The sequence below is a fragment of the Notothenia rossii genome, assembly GCF_949606895.1.
Source record: "Notothenia rossii genome assembly, chromosome: 5".
Taxonomy (NCBI): domain Eukaryota; kingdom Metazoa; phylum Chordata; class Actinopteri; order Perciformes; family Nototheniidae; genus Notothenia; species Notothenia rossii.
Genome location: NC_136903.1, coordinates 89,185,214 through 89,202,578, shown reverse-complemented (window position 1 = coordinate 89,202,578; position 17,365 = coordinate 89,185,214). Strand labels below are relative to the sequence as shown.

At 38.5% G+C, this 17,365-nt stretch overlaps 2 protein-coding genes across 2 annotated transcripts; both read left to right on the top strand.

Annotated features, from left to right (window-relative positions):
- Window positions 1-387: 387 nt before the first annotated feature.
- LOC307041196 (odorant receptor 131-2-like) lies at window positions 388-2,689 on the top strand (the record flags this gene model as incomplete). Its single annotated transcript, XM_079684521.1, has 2 exons — window positions 388-537; window positions 1,922-2,689. The coding sequence occupies 2 exons, from the start codon at window positions 388-390 to the stop codon at window positions 2,687-2,689; spliced, it is 918 nt and encodes a 305-aa protein (XP_079540647.1).
- A 4,248-nt stretch (window positions 2,690-6,937) lies between these two features.
- Window positions 6,938-9,074, top strand: LOC307041195 (odorant receptor 131-2-like; the record flags this gene model as incomplete). Its single annotated transcript, XM_079684520.1, has 2 exons — window positions 6,938-7,087; window positions 8,307-9,074. 2 exons carry the CDS (start codon window positions 6,938-6,940, stop codon window positions 9,072-9,074), a joined length of 918 nt encoding a protein of 305 aa, XP_079540646.1.
- Between the last annotated feature and the right edge of the window lie 8,291 nt (window positions 9,075-17,365).

Here is a 17,365-nt window from a genome sequence, read left to right as displayed (position 1 = left end):
TTGTATTACTGTTGTGCCTTTTTACGTATACCTCTGTGTACATAGTGTATAGTTTTATTTCCATTCTTTGGGACGATGATAAACATTATTTCAGTCTCCCTCTCTGTATCACACACGCAGAGGATTAACAATAAGGATGACTTTGACTTTCATACAAATGCTTTTCATTTACCATTTTTGATAGGATTTGTGTTTTTGATTTCCTGCTTTTCACTGTTCACATTTACTATAACATGCTTTGGTGTTGCAAATATCAGTAATCGGCCTCCTTGACTGAGAGCTGTTATCAGTTCAGGCTATAACAAAACAACAGCAGCCAATCCTTACTGTAAATGTCTCCTTGTTTTTTATTTACTAAATGTGTTCCTTTCTGTTCAGTTTCAAGAAATGAACACCTCATCTGCCAACGTCACGGTGGTTCTACAGTATCGAGATCCCTTCTCTAAAGCTGTGGCCAAGAATCTGATTGTTGTGGTGATCGGGATCTCCATCAACTACATCAATGCCGGCCTCATTCACACCTTCTGCAAACACCAGGTGGAGTTTCCTTTGACATTTAGCCTTAATAATGAATTTAAAGGATTAGCAACTCTATAGGAAGCTGTCGACTAATGCATTCATTTCAAGCACACGTTGGGTTGATCAAGATATATTTCGGTAACACTTTAGATTAAGGTACACATATTCACCATCAACTAGTTCTTCATTAACATATTAGAGTCAAACTACTAGCTTATTGGTTATGAACTAGACTTATAGTTTCATGTCTTGTTGAATAAGAATAGACCATATTTGTCAGGTGTTATTATGAGAGAATGCCTTATTAGGCCCATATTGAGCATTTTAAGACCCAAACTCAAACACAACAATGTCCTTGCTTACAATAAATAAGCACTAATTAGAGGGTTATTAAGGACTACAACTTTTAACTAATGACCTAGTACTGGGAGAATATGGTCATGTAGAATAAGGCATTAATACGTGTTTTATAATGACTAATAAACAGTCAATAAACTGCTAATATTCATGTTAATTAACAACTAGTTAATGGTGAATATGTGCACCTTAAAATCAAGTGTTACCGATATTTCTTACTGTACTTCAATTAAGCAGCAGAATATTTTTGGCGACCATTGCACAATTTGTAGTTTACATGCAACCTGTATCAGTTGCTAAGACAAGTTCATTATTATGTTTTCATGAATACTGAAGACTTTTTTTAGTTTAAGTGTTCTTATATATGTAAATCCGCTAACCTGTACTGATGCATTCATATCTGATGAAGGGTTGAAAGGATGAAGGGAGGGATGAATGGATAAAGGGATATGGAGAGGCAGGGATGGAGAAATGTATGGATGAAGTAAGGGAAAGAGGGATGACTGTAAAAGCAATATAAGGAGGAAAGGATCAAGGTACGTAGGAAGGAGGGAAGAAGGGATGAATGGATAAAGAGATATAGGGATGGTTAGGGTCAAAGGGATGTAGAGAGGAAGGGATCAAGGGATGTAGGAAGGAGGGTGAGAGGGATAAAGGGTTGAAAGGGATGTAGGTATGTGGGTGAATATACGGTAAGAAGGGAAATAGATTTTATTGTCAATTCTTCCATTGATGTATTTAGGTAGCTAGAAAGAAACATGTCAGAAGATGTCATCCTCAAAAGAGATTGTTATTCCAACTAGCTGTCAGGGTATGCCGAATATTTCACAACGACATACAGTGGTAGTTGCAATATTTGATATATGAATGCAAGTAGCTAAGTTAGGTAGCTTTCAAATGAAAATGACAAACTGGAAAATGCTGTGTTCAGAATCCCCCGTTTCACTTTAAAGGATATTCACCTGCTTTAATTATAAAGCTGACCCTCAGACTTCCACGTTTTTCAAACATTGTCTTCCATTTTGCTTTTCTTCCCACCCTCCAGATCTTCTACATGAATCCACGCTATATCCTTTTCATTCAACTGGTGGTCAACGACATGATCCATATGACATTGGCCCTTTGCATGTTCATCGTCAGCTACACCATCTACAGGATCAATGTCTCCATCTGCTGTATTTGTGTCCTGATTCTTGTCATCACGGCTGAAAACACGCCTCTGAATCTGGCCTGCATGGCGCTGGAATGTTACATCGCCATTTGTTTCCCTCTACGCCACGCACAGATCTGTACCATCAAGAGAACTCTGATCCTGATTGGTCTGATCTGGATGACCACCATGTTGTCTTGTCTCCCTGATCTCTTCATCACTTTGGCCACAGTGCCACTGGACTTCTTTCATTCAAAGGTTTTCTGCATCAGGAAAAATGTTTTCGCAAATCCCATCATCTTGGAGAAGAGAGATATCACATATATATTGTTGCTTGTTACAGTTTGGACTACTGTCTTTTACGCTTACTTCCAAATTCTCTCCACGGCACAAACAGCTAGCGAAGATGCTAAAAAAGCCAGAAACACAGTCTTGCTCCATGGGTTTCAGCTGCTTCTCTGCATGCTAACATATGTAACCCCGCAGCTTCGAGATGTTCTGATGCAAAGGTTTCCTCAGAACTCTACAGACATCCTCTTTGCTTTTTATATTGTTATTCAGGTCCTGCCACGATCGATCAGTCCGATTATCTATGGTATACGAGACAAGACTTTCAGGGGGTACCTGAAAAAGCACCTGTGTTGGACAGTTAGCAATAAGTAGCCCCTTTTTTAGACTTCATTTATACACTAAAGGTCAAGTAGAAGTACTGACTAAACTTCTTTACTCAAGTCAAAGTAAAGAAGTATGGGCTTCGAAATGTACTTAAAGTGGACCTATCATGCTATATTTGAAAAATATATTGTAGGGCCATTCTTTTACAAAACATGTCTGTGAAGTATTTTTTTCAAAATACCAAACAGTTCACCCATTGTAGCCTTGCCTCATGCTGCTCAAACCCCTCTTTTGCAGCCCTGTTAGAGAAACACAGATTTTGGGTCCTTAGCTTGAAAAAAAAAAAGGAAGAGGAGGCGGAGCTAATGCCTGATCAGAATTCTACTGGAGATAAAGTTACATTTGGTTGTGATAAAACGCCATCCTGTTTAAATCACGTCAAGGATTATTTCTGAAATAGTATGGAGCTCAAATGCTTTTTTTTTTAAACACACGTGCTCTCCAGTACAGGTTAGCTCTGAGTGTTAGCGAGGCTTGCCAATGTAAACAAAGACGAGATTACGTCCAAAACACGTCAGGCATTGCTTCTGATAGCAACTTTCCGCCCCCACTATGACGTCACAGCGGATGGAAATCTTTATCAGCTCCGTTGTATCACCATTTTTAGAGATTTGGGTACGGAGGTAAAGAGAGAGGGTTATATTTTCTGACGCTGTGTGAGTTCTCTGACACAACAGGGACACATATTCATGTATACAAGACGTACACAAGTGCATTTTGCATGATAGGTCCCCTTTAAGTAAAAAGTACCCATAACTAGCAGCTGTTTTAAAGAGTACCTGACCTCCCTTTATATTAATAGAACAATAATGTCATTGTTAGCTAATGAATGTTTCCATGCTGAACAACGGCAACATGACAACGTTTTCATTGGTCCCTCTTCTTTAGAGAAGACCAGGAAATGATGGATACACGGATCGTGTTCAAATCAATAGGCACGCAATGACTCTAAATAATAATGATCACGCCACCAAACACACATTCAGACTAAAGGAACCAGCCTGTTTGGAAAATGAGAGAAGTAGAAAGTACAGGTATTTGAGTTCAACATGTAAGAAGTAGAAAGTACAGGTATTTGGGTTCAACATGTAAGAAGTAGAAAGTACAGGTATTTGAGTTCAACATGTAAGAAGTAGAAAGTTCAGGTATTTGTGTTCAACATGTAAGAAGTAAAAGTAAAAAGTCGTCAGAAAAATAAGTAGTGGAGTAAAGTACTGATACCAGAAAAATGTACTTAAGTACAGTAACAAAGTATTTGTACTCCACTACTTCTCACCTCTGAATACCACATACACATTTGGATTGTAAAGTGACTGTGAAGTCCAATTTAGGCCTAAAGACTACACTGTAGCTGGCAGTGAAATCGTAGCAGTTTGTTTAAATAGCAGTTTAACAAAAGATACGTCATCTCCGAAATACGCCCCAAATACAAGGCAACATATAAAGTTTCTGATTTCCAGTTGCCATATTGTTGGTGTCCAGCTCCACAAGCATCGCCTCAGGTTAGTGCCAGCTGCCTTTCACTCTCTTTTCACAGCTGTATTCAGAATACAAACGTGTGGCTTCACTTAAACAAACCTGATTTTAACGTCTTTTTCACTTGTTTAGGATTGTTCATTGTGAATCTTATACAAACTGAATCGTTGATGGTTTGAAAGACATCATATTTCAGCTTATCCTAGAAACAATAATTATAAATAATAGGTAATGTAATAGAGCAGTGATACTAAACGTTTTATGATTCAATGAAAACAAATGAATGGGACTTTTTGTGGTACATTTCGATGAGGTGACAGAATGCATGTTTTTCATGATTGAAAGAGAAAAGAAGGGGTTTATGTTTATGCATCTTTCCAATTAATGCTTGATTGTATGATTTTAGAGTTTTCATTAATGTTGTATCAACTCATTCAAATTTAAATTAAGCATTTATAAGTGAAATGTAGATTTAGTCCCAGTAAATAAATGTTTTGTCCTGTCATATAGTATCAGTCTTTGTGCCAAGTTATTTGAGTTACTGAGTAAATCAATCAGATGATTGGAAAGGAACTGGTCCTTTTATTGATCATTAATTTACTGCTCCTAGCCTCTTGGATTTTATACTCATCTTCAACATTTGTAAAGGTTTTTAAAGTGTACAGACTGTGACAAATTCCTCATTATTATACTTTCATGTTTATACATTTCAATGCTTGCAACAAGACTTATATTTGATTTTTGATTTTGTTGACGTTGATAAATTAGAACCTTTTTCTCCCTGTCGTTGTTATTGAGTGGCTTTATTCAGGATTATTTGTGAGAAAAAGTAGCTCCCAGCAACATCAGTTCTGAATGTCCATGACTGTCTGGTTGCGTCATACATGGTTAAATACATTATAAATAACTATCCGTCATCACTTTAGTGTTCACACCAGATTCAAGTATTTTATCCAAGCTTCTGGCGTAGAAGTATAAATGAATAATGATTAGAAAACTACATTATGGTTTGCTTCGAGAACTAGACATAAATATTATAAATGTATTTATATTGCACTATATTAATAACAAAGAATAATAAGAGAACCTTGGAACCCTCTAAGGGCAGTAAAACTAGGTTTAGAAGTTTATATCTTGTATTACTGTTGTGCATTTGTATGTATCCCTCTTAATAAGTGTTTATTTTATATATGTGTATGTATAGAGTATATACATATACTGTATATTTTTTTGGGATGGTGAACAACAGCATTTCGATCCCCCTGTCTGTATCACTCACGTAGAGGATAGACAACAAAAGTGACTTTGATACAAATGTTAAACATTTACAATCTTTTGTATGGTTTGTGTTTATTTTTATCAAATGTTTCACTCTTAAAAGTAAATCTTTACGATAACATGCTTAGGTGTTCCAAATATCAGTAATCTGCCTCCTTGACTGAGAGGTGTTATCAGTACAGGCAATAAGTTGAGATGGCAAAAGTGCACACATCCTTCAATCAAGTATAAGTACAGATATGTTTAAAAATACTCTGGTGAAAGTAGAAGTACTGACTAAACTTCTTTACTCAAGTAAAAGTAAAGAGGCTTTGAAATGTACTTCAGTAAAAAGTACCCATAACTAGCAGCTGTTTTAAAGAGTACCTGACCTCCCTTTATATTAATAGAACAATAATGTCATTGTTAGCTAATGAATGTTTCCATGCTGAACAACGGCAACATGACAACGTTTTCATTGGTCCCTCTTCTTTAGAGAAGACCAGGAAATGATGGATACACGGATCGTGTTCAAATCAATAGGCATGCAATGACTCTAAATAATAATGATCACGCCACCAAACACACATTCAGACTAAAGGAACCAGCCTGTTTGGAAAATGAGAGAAGTAGAAGGTACAGGTATTTGAGTTCAACATGTAAGAAGTAGAAAGTACAGGTATTTGTGTTCAACATGTAAGAAGTAGAAAGTACAGGTATTGAGTTCAACATGTAAGAAGTAGTAAGTACAGGTATTTGTGTTCAACATGTAAGAAGTAGTAAGTACAGGTATTTGTGTTCAACATGTAAGAAGTAGAAAGTACAGGTATTTGTGTTCAACATGTAAGAAGTAGAAAGTACAGGTATTTGTGTTCAAAATGTAAGAAGTAGAAAGTACAGGTATTTGAGTTCAACATGTAAGAAGTAGAAAGTACAGGTATTTGTGTTCAACATGTAAGAAGTAGAAAGTACAGGTATTTGTGTTCAACATGTAAGAAGTAGAAAGTACAGGTATTTGTGTTCAACATGTAAGAAGTAGAAAGTACAGGTATTTGTGTTCAACATGTAAGAAGTAAAAAGTACAGGTATTTGTGTTCAACATGTAAGAAGTAGAAAGTACAGGTATTTGTGTTCAACATGTAAGAAGTAGAAAGTACAGGTATTTGTGTTCAACATGTGAGAAGTAGTAAGTACAGGTATTTGGGTTCAAAATGTAAGAAGTAGAAAGTACAGGTATTTGTGTTCAACATGTAAGAAGTAGAAAGTACAGGTATTTGTGCTATAAATGTAAGAAGTCAAAGTAAAAAGTCGTCACAAAAATAAGTCGTGGAGTAAAGTACTGATACCAGAAAGATGTACTTACTGTAAGTACAGTATCAAAGTATTTGTACTCCACTACTTCCCACTTCTGGCTATAAGAAAACCACAGCAGCTAATCCTTACTGCAAATGTCTCCTTGTTTTTTATTTACTAAATGTGTTCCTTTCTGTTCAGTTTCAAGAAATGAACACCTCATCTGCCAACGTCACGGTGGTTCTACAGTATCGAGATCCCTTCTCTAAAGCTGTGGCCAAGAATTTGATTGTTGTGGTGATCGGGATCTCCATCAACTACATCAATGCCGGCCTCATTCACACCTTCTGCAAACACCAGGTGGAGTTTCCTTTGACATTTAGCCATTAATAATTAATTTAAAGGATTAGCAACTCGATAGGAATCTGTCGACTAATGCATTCATTTTAAGCACACGTTGGATTGATCAAGAGATATTTCGGTAACACTTTAGATTAAGGTACACATATTCACCATCAACTAGTTCTTCATTAACATATTAGAGTCAAACTATTAGCTTATTGGTTATGAACTAGACTTCACTTTAAAATCAGGAACATATTATGAGTTAGAAATACCTAATTTTGAGTTATTTTGACACAATTAACACTTATAGTTTAATGTCTTGTTACATAACAATAGACCATATTTGTCAGGTGTTATTAAGAGAGAATGCCTTATTAGGCCCATATTGAGCATTTTAAGACCCAAACTCAAACACAACTACTTCCTTACTTACAATAAATAAGCACCCATTAGAGGGTTATTAAGGACAAAAACTCTTAACTAATGGGTACTGGGAGAATATGATCATGTAGAATAAGGCCTTAATACGTGTTTTATAATGACAATTGCAATAAATAGCCAGTATACTGCTACTATTCATGTTAATTAACAACTAGTTGATGGTGAATATGCGCACCTTAAAATCAAGTGTTACCGATATTTCTTACTGTAGGCACGTTTCTTTTTGTATCGTAATATGTTAGGTGACCATTGCACAATTTGTAGTTTCCATGCAGCATGCAACCTGAATCAGTTGCTAAGACGAGTTAATTCATGTTAAGCACACATTGGTTTGATCAAGAGATATGTTCTTACTGTAGCTCTACTGTTTGCAGCAGCTTATAATAATAAACTGGCATTCCCTTTTCCTTAATTCATTTGGCTCAACGTCACTTTTAATTAACCAGGTTTCTTTTTGCAGGGGAATATTTTAAGTGACCATTGCACAATTTGTACTTTGCATGCAACCTGTATCAGTATGAACAGTATAATCTCTTGGCCATTTTATTGTCTATTTTTCCATTGATGTATCTAGCTAACTAGCAAGTGACATCCCCACAAGATGTCATCCTCAAAAGAGACTTTTACGCCAACTAGCTGTCAGGGGTATGCCAAATATTTCTAAATGACATACAGTGTTCTGATTGCAGTATTTTATATGTAATGCAGGTAGTTTTCAAATAAAAATGACGAACTGGAAAATGATGTGTTTTCAAACCTTGTCTTCCATTTTGCTTTTCTTCCCACCCTCCAGATCTTCTACATGAATCCACGCTACGTCCTCTTCATTCACCTGGTGATCAACGACATGGTCCAAGTGACTCTTTCCCTTTGCATGTTCATCATCAGCTACACCATCTACAAAATAAATGCCTCTGTCTGCTGCACCTTCATCCTGATGGCTCTCATTATGACTGAAAACACGCCTCTCAATCTGGCCTGCATGGCGCTTGAATGTTACATCGCCATTTGTTTCCCTCTACGCCACGCACAGATCTGTACCATCAAGAGAACTCTGATCCTGATTGGTCTGATCTGGATGACCACCATGTTGTCTTGTCTCCCTGATCTCTTCATCACTTTGGCCACAGTGCCACTGGACTTCTTTCAGTCAAAGATCTTCTGCCTCAGAAAAACTACCTTCCCAAATCCCATCATCTTGGAAAAGAGAAATATCACATATATATTGTTGCTTGTTATAGTTTGGACTACTGTCTTTTACGCTTACTTCCAAATTCTCTCCACTGCACAAACAGCTAGCGAAGATGCTAAAAAAGCCAGAAACACAGTCTTGCTTCATGGGTTTCAGCTGCTTCTCTGCATGTTGGCATATGTAGCCCCGCAGCTTCTAGATGCTCTGATGCAAAGGTTTCCTCAGAACTCTACAGACATCCTCTTTGCTTATTATATTGTTATTCAGGTCCTGCCAAGATCGATCAGTCCGATTATCTACGGTATACGAGACAAGGCTTTCAGGGGGTACCTGAAAAAGCACCTGTGTTGGACAGTTAGCAATAAGTAATCCCTTTTTTAGACTTAAAGGTCACCTATTATGCAAAATCCACTTTTCCATGTATTTAAACATGTGTCCCCTCTGTGTAAAGAGATTCTGAAAGTTTCAGGAAAAAAGATTCGCTCACTTTTTCTCCTGATCCATTTATATAAAAACCACCAAGGTAACCCACCCCCACCTTATCCCCGAATCTCCTCCTAGAGCACTATTGTGTTCTTTTTAACCAGATATCTCTCAGAGGGGCGTGGGGAGGGGCTCCCTGTTTTCATCTAAAGTAACAGACAGAGGCCGTTTCTCAATCGCGAGGAAACTGGCTTCCAAGCCAATATTTCAAGGATGCTACGTCATCGAGTGCCGCAGAAGGACTGTTCCAATCTCCAGTATACTTGGAATTTCACCGAGGCGGCATCCTTGGTTTGGGGGTAATTTCGAGGCTGCACATGGGTAGACTTCGCGTCCTTCAAATCCCCACAATGCTTTGCGCACGGGCCAATTTCCCCAAATCTTTGGAGGAAAATTTAAGGCGGGGCCTCTCATATGACGCACACCTGCACACTTGCTAGCCTGTTCCATTCTTCTTTTTCCGAATGCCAGGAAGGATTCTTGCCTAGCTTCTGAAGGAAGTGACTCGGAAGACATGTGCTACCAAGCAAGCATCCTCGCGATTGAGAAACGGCCCGAGAATTAGCACTTTGGAAACAGGGCTGAAACAGAGGGGATTATGGGATGCTGCAATAATCTGTTTTGTATTTATTTAGATAATAAAGTAATGAAAAATAGTATAATAACAATTCACTAAAGGTCAAACTGTTGCAATTCACAAACAAACCCCTCAGTCTCTTCATCTTATCATGTGTTGTTCTTGCATTCACACCATAGACTGTATATATAAATGGACGTAGTGTCCTTGACGTCACCCATAGGATTCTGCAGAGTTGCTGAGAAGCCTAAAGAAGGCGGATTCGGCCACTGCCATCTCGACAGTGACATCAGAGTCTAACTCCCGCCTGCTCCAGCCTGATCCAAATAAGGGCAAAGAGGCGGAGCCAGAGGCGGGACTTGCTGCTCCCGAGCTGGAAGCACCAGAGCTAGCTGAGGCTACCAAGCAAATCTAACATGCTCCCCGTCTGCACACTGCCGTCACATTTTACGTTTCTAAGGTAAGCGGACAAGAAACTATTCAGCATAACTTTAAATAATTAAAACTGCTGTCACAGTCATGCACGCAGTGATGAGCGGGTCCTCACGTCTTTGTGCCTGTCGGGGAGGGTCGCCGGTCGTCAAAACGCACATTTTTGAAAATTGACAACTTTCTGAGGGGTGGGGTTAATAATGGAAGCCAAATATAAATATGTCCACAATTCTATAAGGAATGTCTGTGCCAAGATTTGCGAAGATCGGAGAAACTGTATGTGACTACCACACAATAGGGGGCGCTACTGAGCGATTTTTTTTTCTACATTGTCGAAAAGGTCGTGGGCTGTGACATGTGTCCCAAGTTTTGCGTCCGAAGCAAATTTTAGCACATCGCAATAAAAAAAGTAATGTATGGGCCACGCCCACATTCGTCATTCGTTGCAATACTTTAAATCTCAGTTCATACTCACCCCCAGAGTATGTCTAAAATAAAAAACTAATATTTCATCATAATTCTTGAGTTATACATGTTTGTGTTTTTTTGACGCCCCCTGTAATCCAAATGCTTTGGTGTGCCTATTCCCCAAGACAGACTGAACCTATCCACCAAAATCTGTGATATTTGGATACATTGTTGATGAGTTATGAACATTTATTTCTAAGCCCCGCCTTTTTGCGAATACGTTTTGATTAATGGTGGCCATTTTGATCGACTGAACATGCTCATTTCCTAGGGCAATGTGTGTTACCCTCCACCGATGCTGTACACCGCGTTTGGTGCTGATAAACAAAAAATATAATATTAATGGTAATTTACAGCATTAATAATTAATATCTAATTCTCAACTGTGAATGGTTTTCATTTGTTTAACATTATAAATGTATTTGTCTGGCCAATGACAGAACCACAATCCAAGACTTCAATGCTGAAGGGCCAGTGGATCTATGATGGGGGTCAGCACAAAGGTCAAGAAAACCCACATTTGAAAGGGAGACAACGGATGACCAAGTGACTCGCTCAATTCATTTTTGGGGGATCGGTGAAGAACATGACAACAGCTGCACTACTGGTATTTAGTATACCAGCAATTGAGGGTGGACAAGTTTACGACCACTTAAGTTTCAAATAATTGTGTTAATGACTTATTGTAAAGCATTTGAACATTCTTTTGTGTCACATGTTCATTATTAAGTTGATGTATAACTGTATAGTATCTTAATTATTTAAAATATAAGGTGACTAAAAATGGCAACCGTATTTTCAGTTTTGGCAACCAAAAGCTGATGCCTGGTTGCCAGCCTGGCAACCACTTTTAAAAGTTAGCGTTGAGCCCTGCCAGCCCATTGAAAATGTCTACTGTAGTGGACATTTTGTTAACATGCATCTCCTTTTACTTTTTTGAGCTAATCTATCAATCCCTGATGTACTGTACAGAGGACATCCTGGTCTTTCCAGTGATATGTCATTGGTTAAAATTGCATGTTGGGAAGTTCCTCTTTCTTTTCATCCGAAATGGCTGGCATACCAAAAACAAAATGTTGAATGTTGTTGAATAATTGTAATTGTCAACATGAAAATCATATGTGTTCTTGTTTATTAACATGTGAGGAACTATATAATTAGTTCTTAAAGCAATTAAACAATTCAAGTTTTCAAATAACAGCTCTTTTATAAATGTCCATTCTAGTGGACGTCAGGACCATCTTCATGGACTTAATGACTCAATATTGTTGCAGGAGACGGAACTGAAGCAGACGTTTTCTGTACCAGATTAAGATGTTGAGCTCTCAGATGATGAGAGAGATCAGGATTTCATACCTGGGATAGAAGAGGGTCAAGAAGAAAGCGGGGAAAAGATGCAGGAGGCTCCATGAGCGCACAGATACACACAGAGAGACTGAGAGGGACGAGCTGGAAAGACATGTCCCTCTGTGGGCCAAGAGTAGCACGTATGTCTTGTTGTTGTTTTTATTTTAAGTGGAGCCATGAAAAATGAGAATTGCCTCAGGAATGCCAGCTTTGTTTCTATGAGCAGGTCAAATGGAGACCACATCCATAAAACTAGTCAAGATTACCCTACAGCCCGTGCCGACTGGAGTCAATGAGATACTTTTCCCACTGCATTGACTACAAGGTCTTTGAAGATCTGGAAAGATTCCAATATGTTTGCATGACATTAGTTATTTATATTTTGCTGTCACTTAATTATACGTTTAATGCATATAAGTCAAGCTAAGGTACATGTGATGGTAGCTGGTTAGTGCTCTGATGCCTCCTCCAAACAGCATAATAACCAGACTGTATCATTAAAACTATAAGTACCAGTTCTAGATCCTTTACTTTAGACAAACAATTCAAAAGACAAAATCAACTAAATGGATTTAAAGACCAATCTTTATTTTAAGGTGCCTCTTAACCTGAGGTATTAGTTATACAGTAATAGTATTGACAATCTAAAAAAACTGAGCAACTCAACAGCCAACTTTATATTTCTTATTGTCTAAAGCATTTATTATTTTCATTTCCCCCCTCTCATATTCAGTGTGAACGGATTGAGACAGCGTGGTGTCCAGAGAGCTGCAGAGACTTCAGGGAGAAACCTCCGTGTGATGGACGTCCTGTCTGTGGGTTTGGAGAGGACTGAGGGTCTTTCCTCAGCGAGGGGGACCAGGCCTGATGGAGGAGCCCATGCTGGGCAAAGCTGATACCAACTGCACAGGCCTAGTCTGTCACGTTATTTGACTAAATGTGTTTTGTTTTGCGCAAAAACAATTTATTAGGGGAAAAAAGCCTATATAAAGAAGAGGTACAGTACAGTGCTCCACCATCAGTGTCTGATTTATTAAAACAAAAACATTGTAACTGAGAAACTCTTAAATGCTACATTTCAAATGTTTACAATCCATCACTAAATTCATGGCAAACGTATTTACACACGGCATCTATTGCACGTCTGTCCGTCCTGGGAGAGGGATCCCTCCTCTGTTGCTCTCCCTGAGGTTTTTCCCATGTTCCCCTTTAAACTGTGGGGTTTCTCTGGAAGTGTTTCCTTGTACGATGTGAGGGTCTAAGGACAGAGGGTCTAAGGACAGAGGGTCTAAGGACAGAGGGTGTCGTATTGTCATACTGATATTCTGTACAAACTGTGAAGTCCACTGAGACTAGGGGTGTCACGGTGTGAAATTTTCGGCTCACGGTTATTGTGACCAAAATTACCACGGTTTACGATATTATCTCGGTAATTTTTTTTTTTTTTAGTGTTAACATTAAGGTGACCAGGTACCGATCTATGTATATGTATATGTATATGTATATATGTATATATATATAGAGAGAGAGAGAGAGAGAGAGACAAAAACAGCCATTAAGTTACTATTCAACAATCATCAAGTTTGCGTATGAAGTCAAATACCTACATTAATTTATTACCTTAAAAGTGTAATGTTGATGCAGGTAAATGGTAAGTTTAGGTTATTAGGCAAGAAGCCAGTACTGTATGAGAACTAAGCTGTTTAGCGCCTTACAATGGCGTTTAGTAGTGCACTAGCTACCAACGAATAGAGCATGGCACCGCAGTAGGATGTATTTTAAAATGCTAGCAGTGGGCGTGCTTACACTGACATTTAATATCAAGGTTTAACATTTTAGACAATCGGGTATATCGTTGCATTATCCCTTGACCCAAAGTCAGAAGTAACTTAATCATTAATGTGTTTCACTGCACTATTTTCACTGTCTCATGGCATATCAAAGTTTAGCTATTCAACTTAGCTTAGAATGGCGTTTAGCGCCGATCTAAGAATGGTGAACACACGAGAGCAGGTGCATTTGCTAATGTAATGTAAATGATTATTATCAAGATTTAACATTATTGACAGTCGGATATAATTGTTACATTTCCCCTTTACCCGAAGGCAAAAGTTATTTCGAGCATTTCAGCTAAAACTATGTGTTAATATTAACAAATATACCTTGCACTGGCTGTGCAGCTGCGGGTGATGGTCTCGTAGATGAGTGAGCAAATTCGATGTGTTGCTCCCTTTCGCGGATACCTTCCGCCGGCATGTCCTGCACACGGGGGCACCGTCCTCCACCAGTTGCCCCTCGGAGTTTTTTAAATATCCAAAGTAGGACCACACTTCTGATCTTCTGCGCTTAGAAGGTGGAAAAATGGTACCATTGCGGCTTCCTTCTTCTGCTGCCATGCTTAAAGTGAGAGAGTGTGATAAAAGAACCTAGGACTAGTGGCGCCTGCGAACGTTCGAAAGTGTCACGTGTGTGGTGTAGAGCTCTAGTAACGCACATAGATAACATTATGTTTTGAAATGCAAAGTATTTAGCGCGGTAACAGTGTAATACAGTGTAACCGTGGGAGTATTAGGGAAATGAAAGCTCTCCCGGTGTAACGGTGTGCGGTAATTTAACCCACCGACATAACACCGTGTTTTGAAATTCAGAAGGTTATCTCACCGTCAAAATATTTTAGCGCGGTTACCGTCTACACCGGTAACCGTGACACCCCTAACTGAGACAAATGTAACATGTGTGATATTGGGCTATATAAATAAACATTGATTGATTGATTGATTGATTGATTGATTGATTGATTGATTGATTGATTGATGGCAACCCAATTTTAACATCATGCAATAATAACACTAAAACGACATTAGTTGCATTGAACTGATCTTTTTAATAAGTTGTACAATGTAGTGAGAAACATGGGCTTGTGCTTCACTGAGGATCTTTGTCATTCTGACATTGAGGCCACTGCAGTTATTACACTTCGCGTTTTGAAATATGTGTAACTCTGTTAATATAAAACCCACATTGCTCAAACTCAGTTAATTTGTATATTTATTTATTTATTTTGGGGCGTGGGAAATGAACAGAGAAAAATATATGAGCATTTTATGAGCATGGGATTTTGACCCCTCATTTAAATATTATGCATAATGCTGCGCTATACTTTGCAGCCACAAGCCTTTGCCAAGCAACGCTTATTGTTTAGGTCCTTTGAAAAGCAGGCAGTCATTAAATTAACTAGAACTAGCTAGATCTGATAGATTTGGACATAAACGCGAGTGAAGTCTAACCGGACGCGAGAGAGAGATCAGAGATCAGATCAGCTGCTACTGATGGAGAACACGCAGCTCTTCCGGATCACAGCTCTTCCGGCTGTGACGGACCTAACACACTTAGCTCGTTTATCTGGAACTAGCTAAACTAGTTATAAGAAATATATGTATTCTTTACTGTCGGGTCACTTATTACAGGTTCAGCGAGCTGCACGAGACTGACGGGCTGTCAGGAGAGGGTGAGGAAAAGAGAGCACCCAGGTTATTTTCCCCATTTTATTATCCAGAGTTACTGTAAACTTTTGAATAAAGTAGTTAATCTACTATTAGTAGTTTGTTTAAATGCATTACTTATGTTGTATTTTTTCATTGACATAAAATAAATCTCACATACCCCCTGCAGTACTCCAACGTACCCCTAGGGGTCCGCGTACCCCCATTTGAGAATCACTGGACTAGGCTATTCACCGTTCTTACATGCAGGCATTAAGTTACATGTTCTACAGCCACAATTAGTCGGTTTCACAAGAGTGATGAAAATCAAATAAATAGCAAGCATTGGTATTACCAATGCTTGCTATTTATTTGATACCAATTTGGTAATACAATTAATTAAAAAAACAAGGTTTGGGTTCGTTCTTCAGATGACTGTGACGTTAACGTGTAAGCTCAATAATGAACTCCAGCTCAACCAACCAAATTGAAATATCGAAGTAACCATCTTGAAATATGACATTAATAATTGTAATATACACACATCTTATTGTGAGGTTGATTTCACATACACTACGCCACTCTTCCACACTACTTTGGCGTTAGCTTGTCTACATAATCGAGCATAGCGAATTTAAATTAACCTTAGCGATGCATACAGTTCTACCGAATAAAATATCTCTCTAACTTAAAAAGACGACCTTATTTTACCAACCTCAAACAGAAGCCGTTTGTTCTACAGTATTATCCCACTTAACGCTTAACACTCGATTATGTTTTAACTTGGAGGCTACGATTAGCATCGTTAGCACAGCTACCACTCGCTTACATGCTAACCCAAGCCTTAACATTCATTACGTTAGCTGATTAAAATCATAAACACATAAAAAGTACTCGAATTTCACTTACCGCATTCATGCACCGTCTGTTTCAACCTCAGAGCGAGTCACAATAGTCCAATATAAGCATGAAGAATAGTCAACAAGGCACCAGCACAAAAAACACGGCAGAGTTCAAGTTATGTTCCCCGGATGAGCTGAGCAGGCTGAGTCCCTGTAGCATCACAGAGCTGCTAGCAGAGAGACAGGAAGCTAACAGCAGCAGTCACTTGACAGAGGTGTCACTCAATGTGACCACGCCCTAATGTATGCATAACTTTAAGGCTTAATATGAATTAAACAGATGAGTTGAGAAATAATGCCACCCCCCCCCCCCCCCCCCCCACAGTTGTCATGAAGGGGGAATCTAACTATACAGAGAATATGTTTTTTTTAACCACGATGTAAACATGTTTATTTCTGCTGTAAAGTTAGGCATTTTAACATGAGGGTCTATGGAAATTGCTGCCTTCTGAAGACTGCTCCTACTGGCCACTAGATGAACTGCAGTTTGAGGCACTTCCTTATAGGCTTCCCGGCTCTGCCCCAGAGTTTGCCGCTTGATTCACACTCTTCAAAGTTGAGGAAATGTCCCAGGTTGTGTGGAATTGTAAATCCCGCTTAGAAAGGTTTCTAACGGAGTGAAATAACCCGGAAGTTTCTAAGCGGCAGACCTGATAAGAGCTGTTTTGATTCTCTAGATCAGGGGTGTCCAAACTACGGCCCGCGGACCATTTTGAATCGGCCCTCAGCAAATTCAAAAAGTATAATGACCTAATTATAATAAACTTCTGCTTGTCTTATATTGTACTTCTTAAATATATATGTTCAAATATATTATATTCATGTGTTAATAAGACCAATGTTCAAATAAATTCAGTCAATTAAAGTTGAAAACGTGTTCTAAACTTTTTAGAACATGATACTAAGATGATACGAAAAAAGCCCAATAATACATTAACATAACAACCTTGAAACATACCCTTCATATTT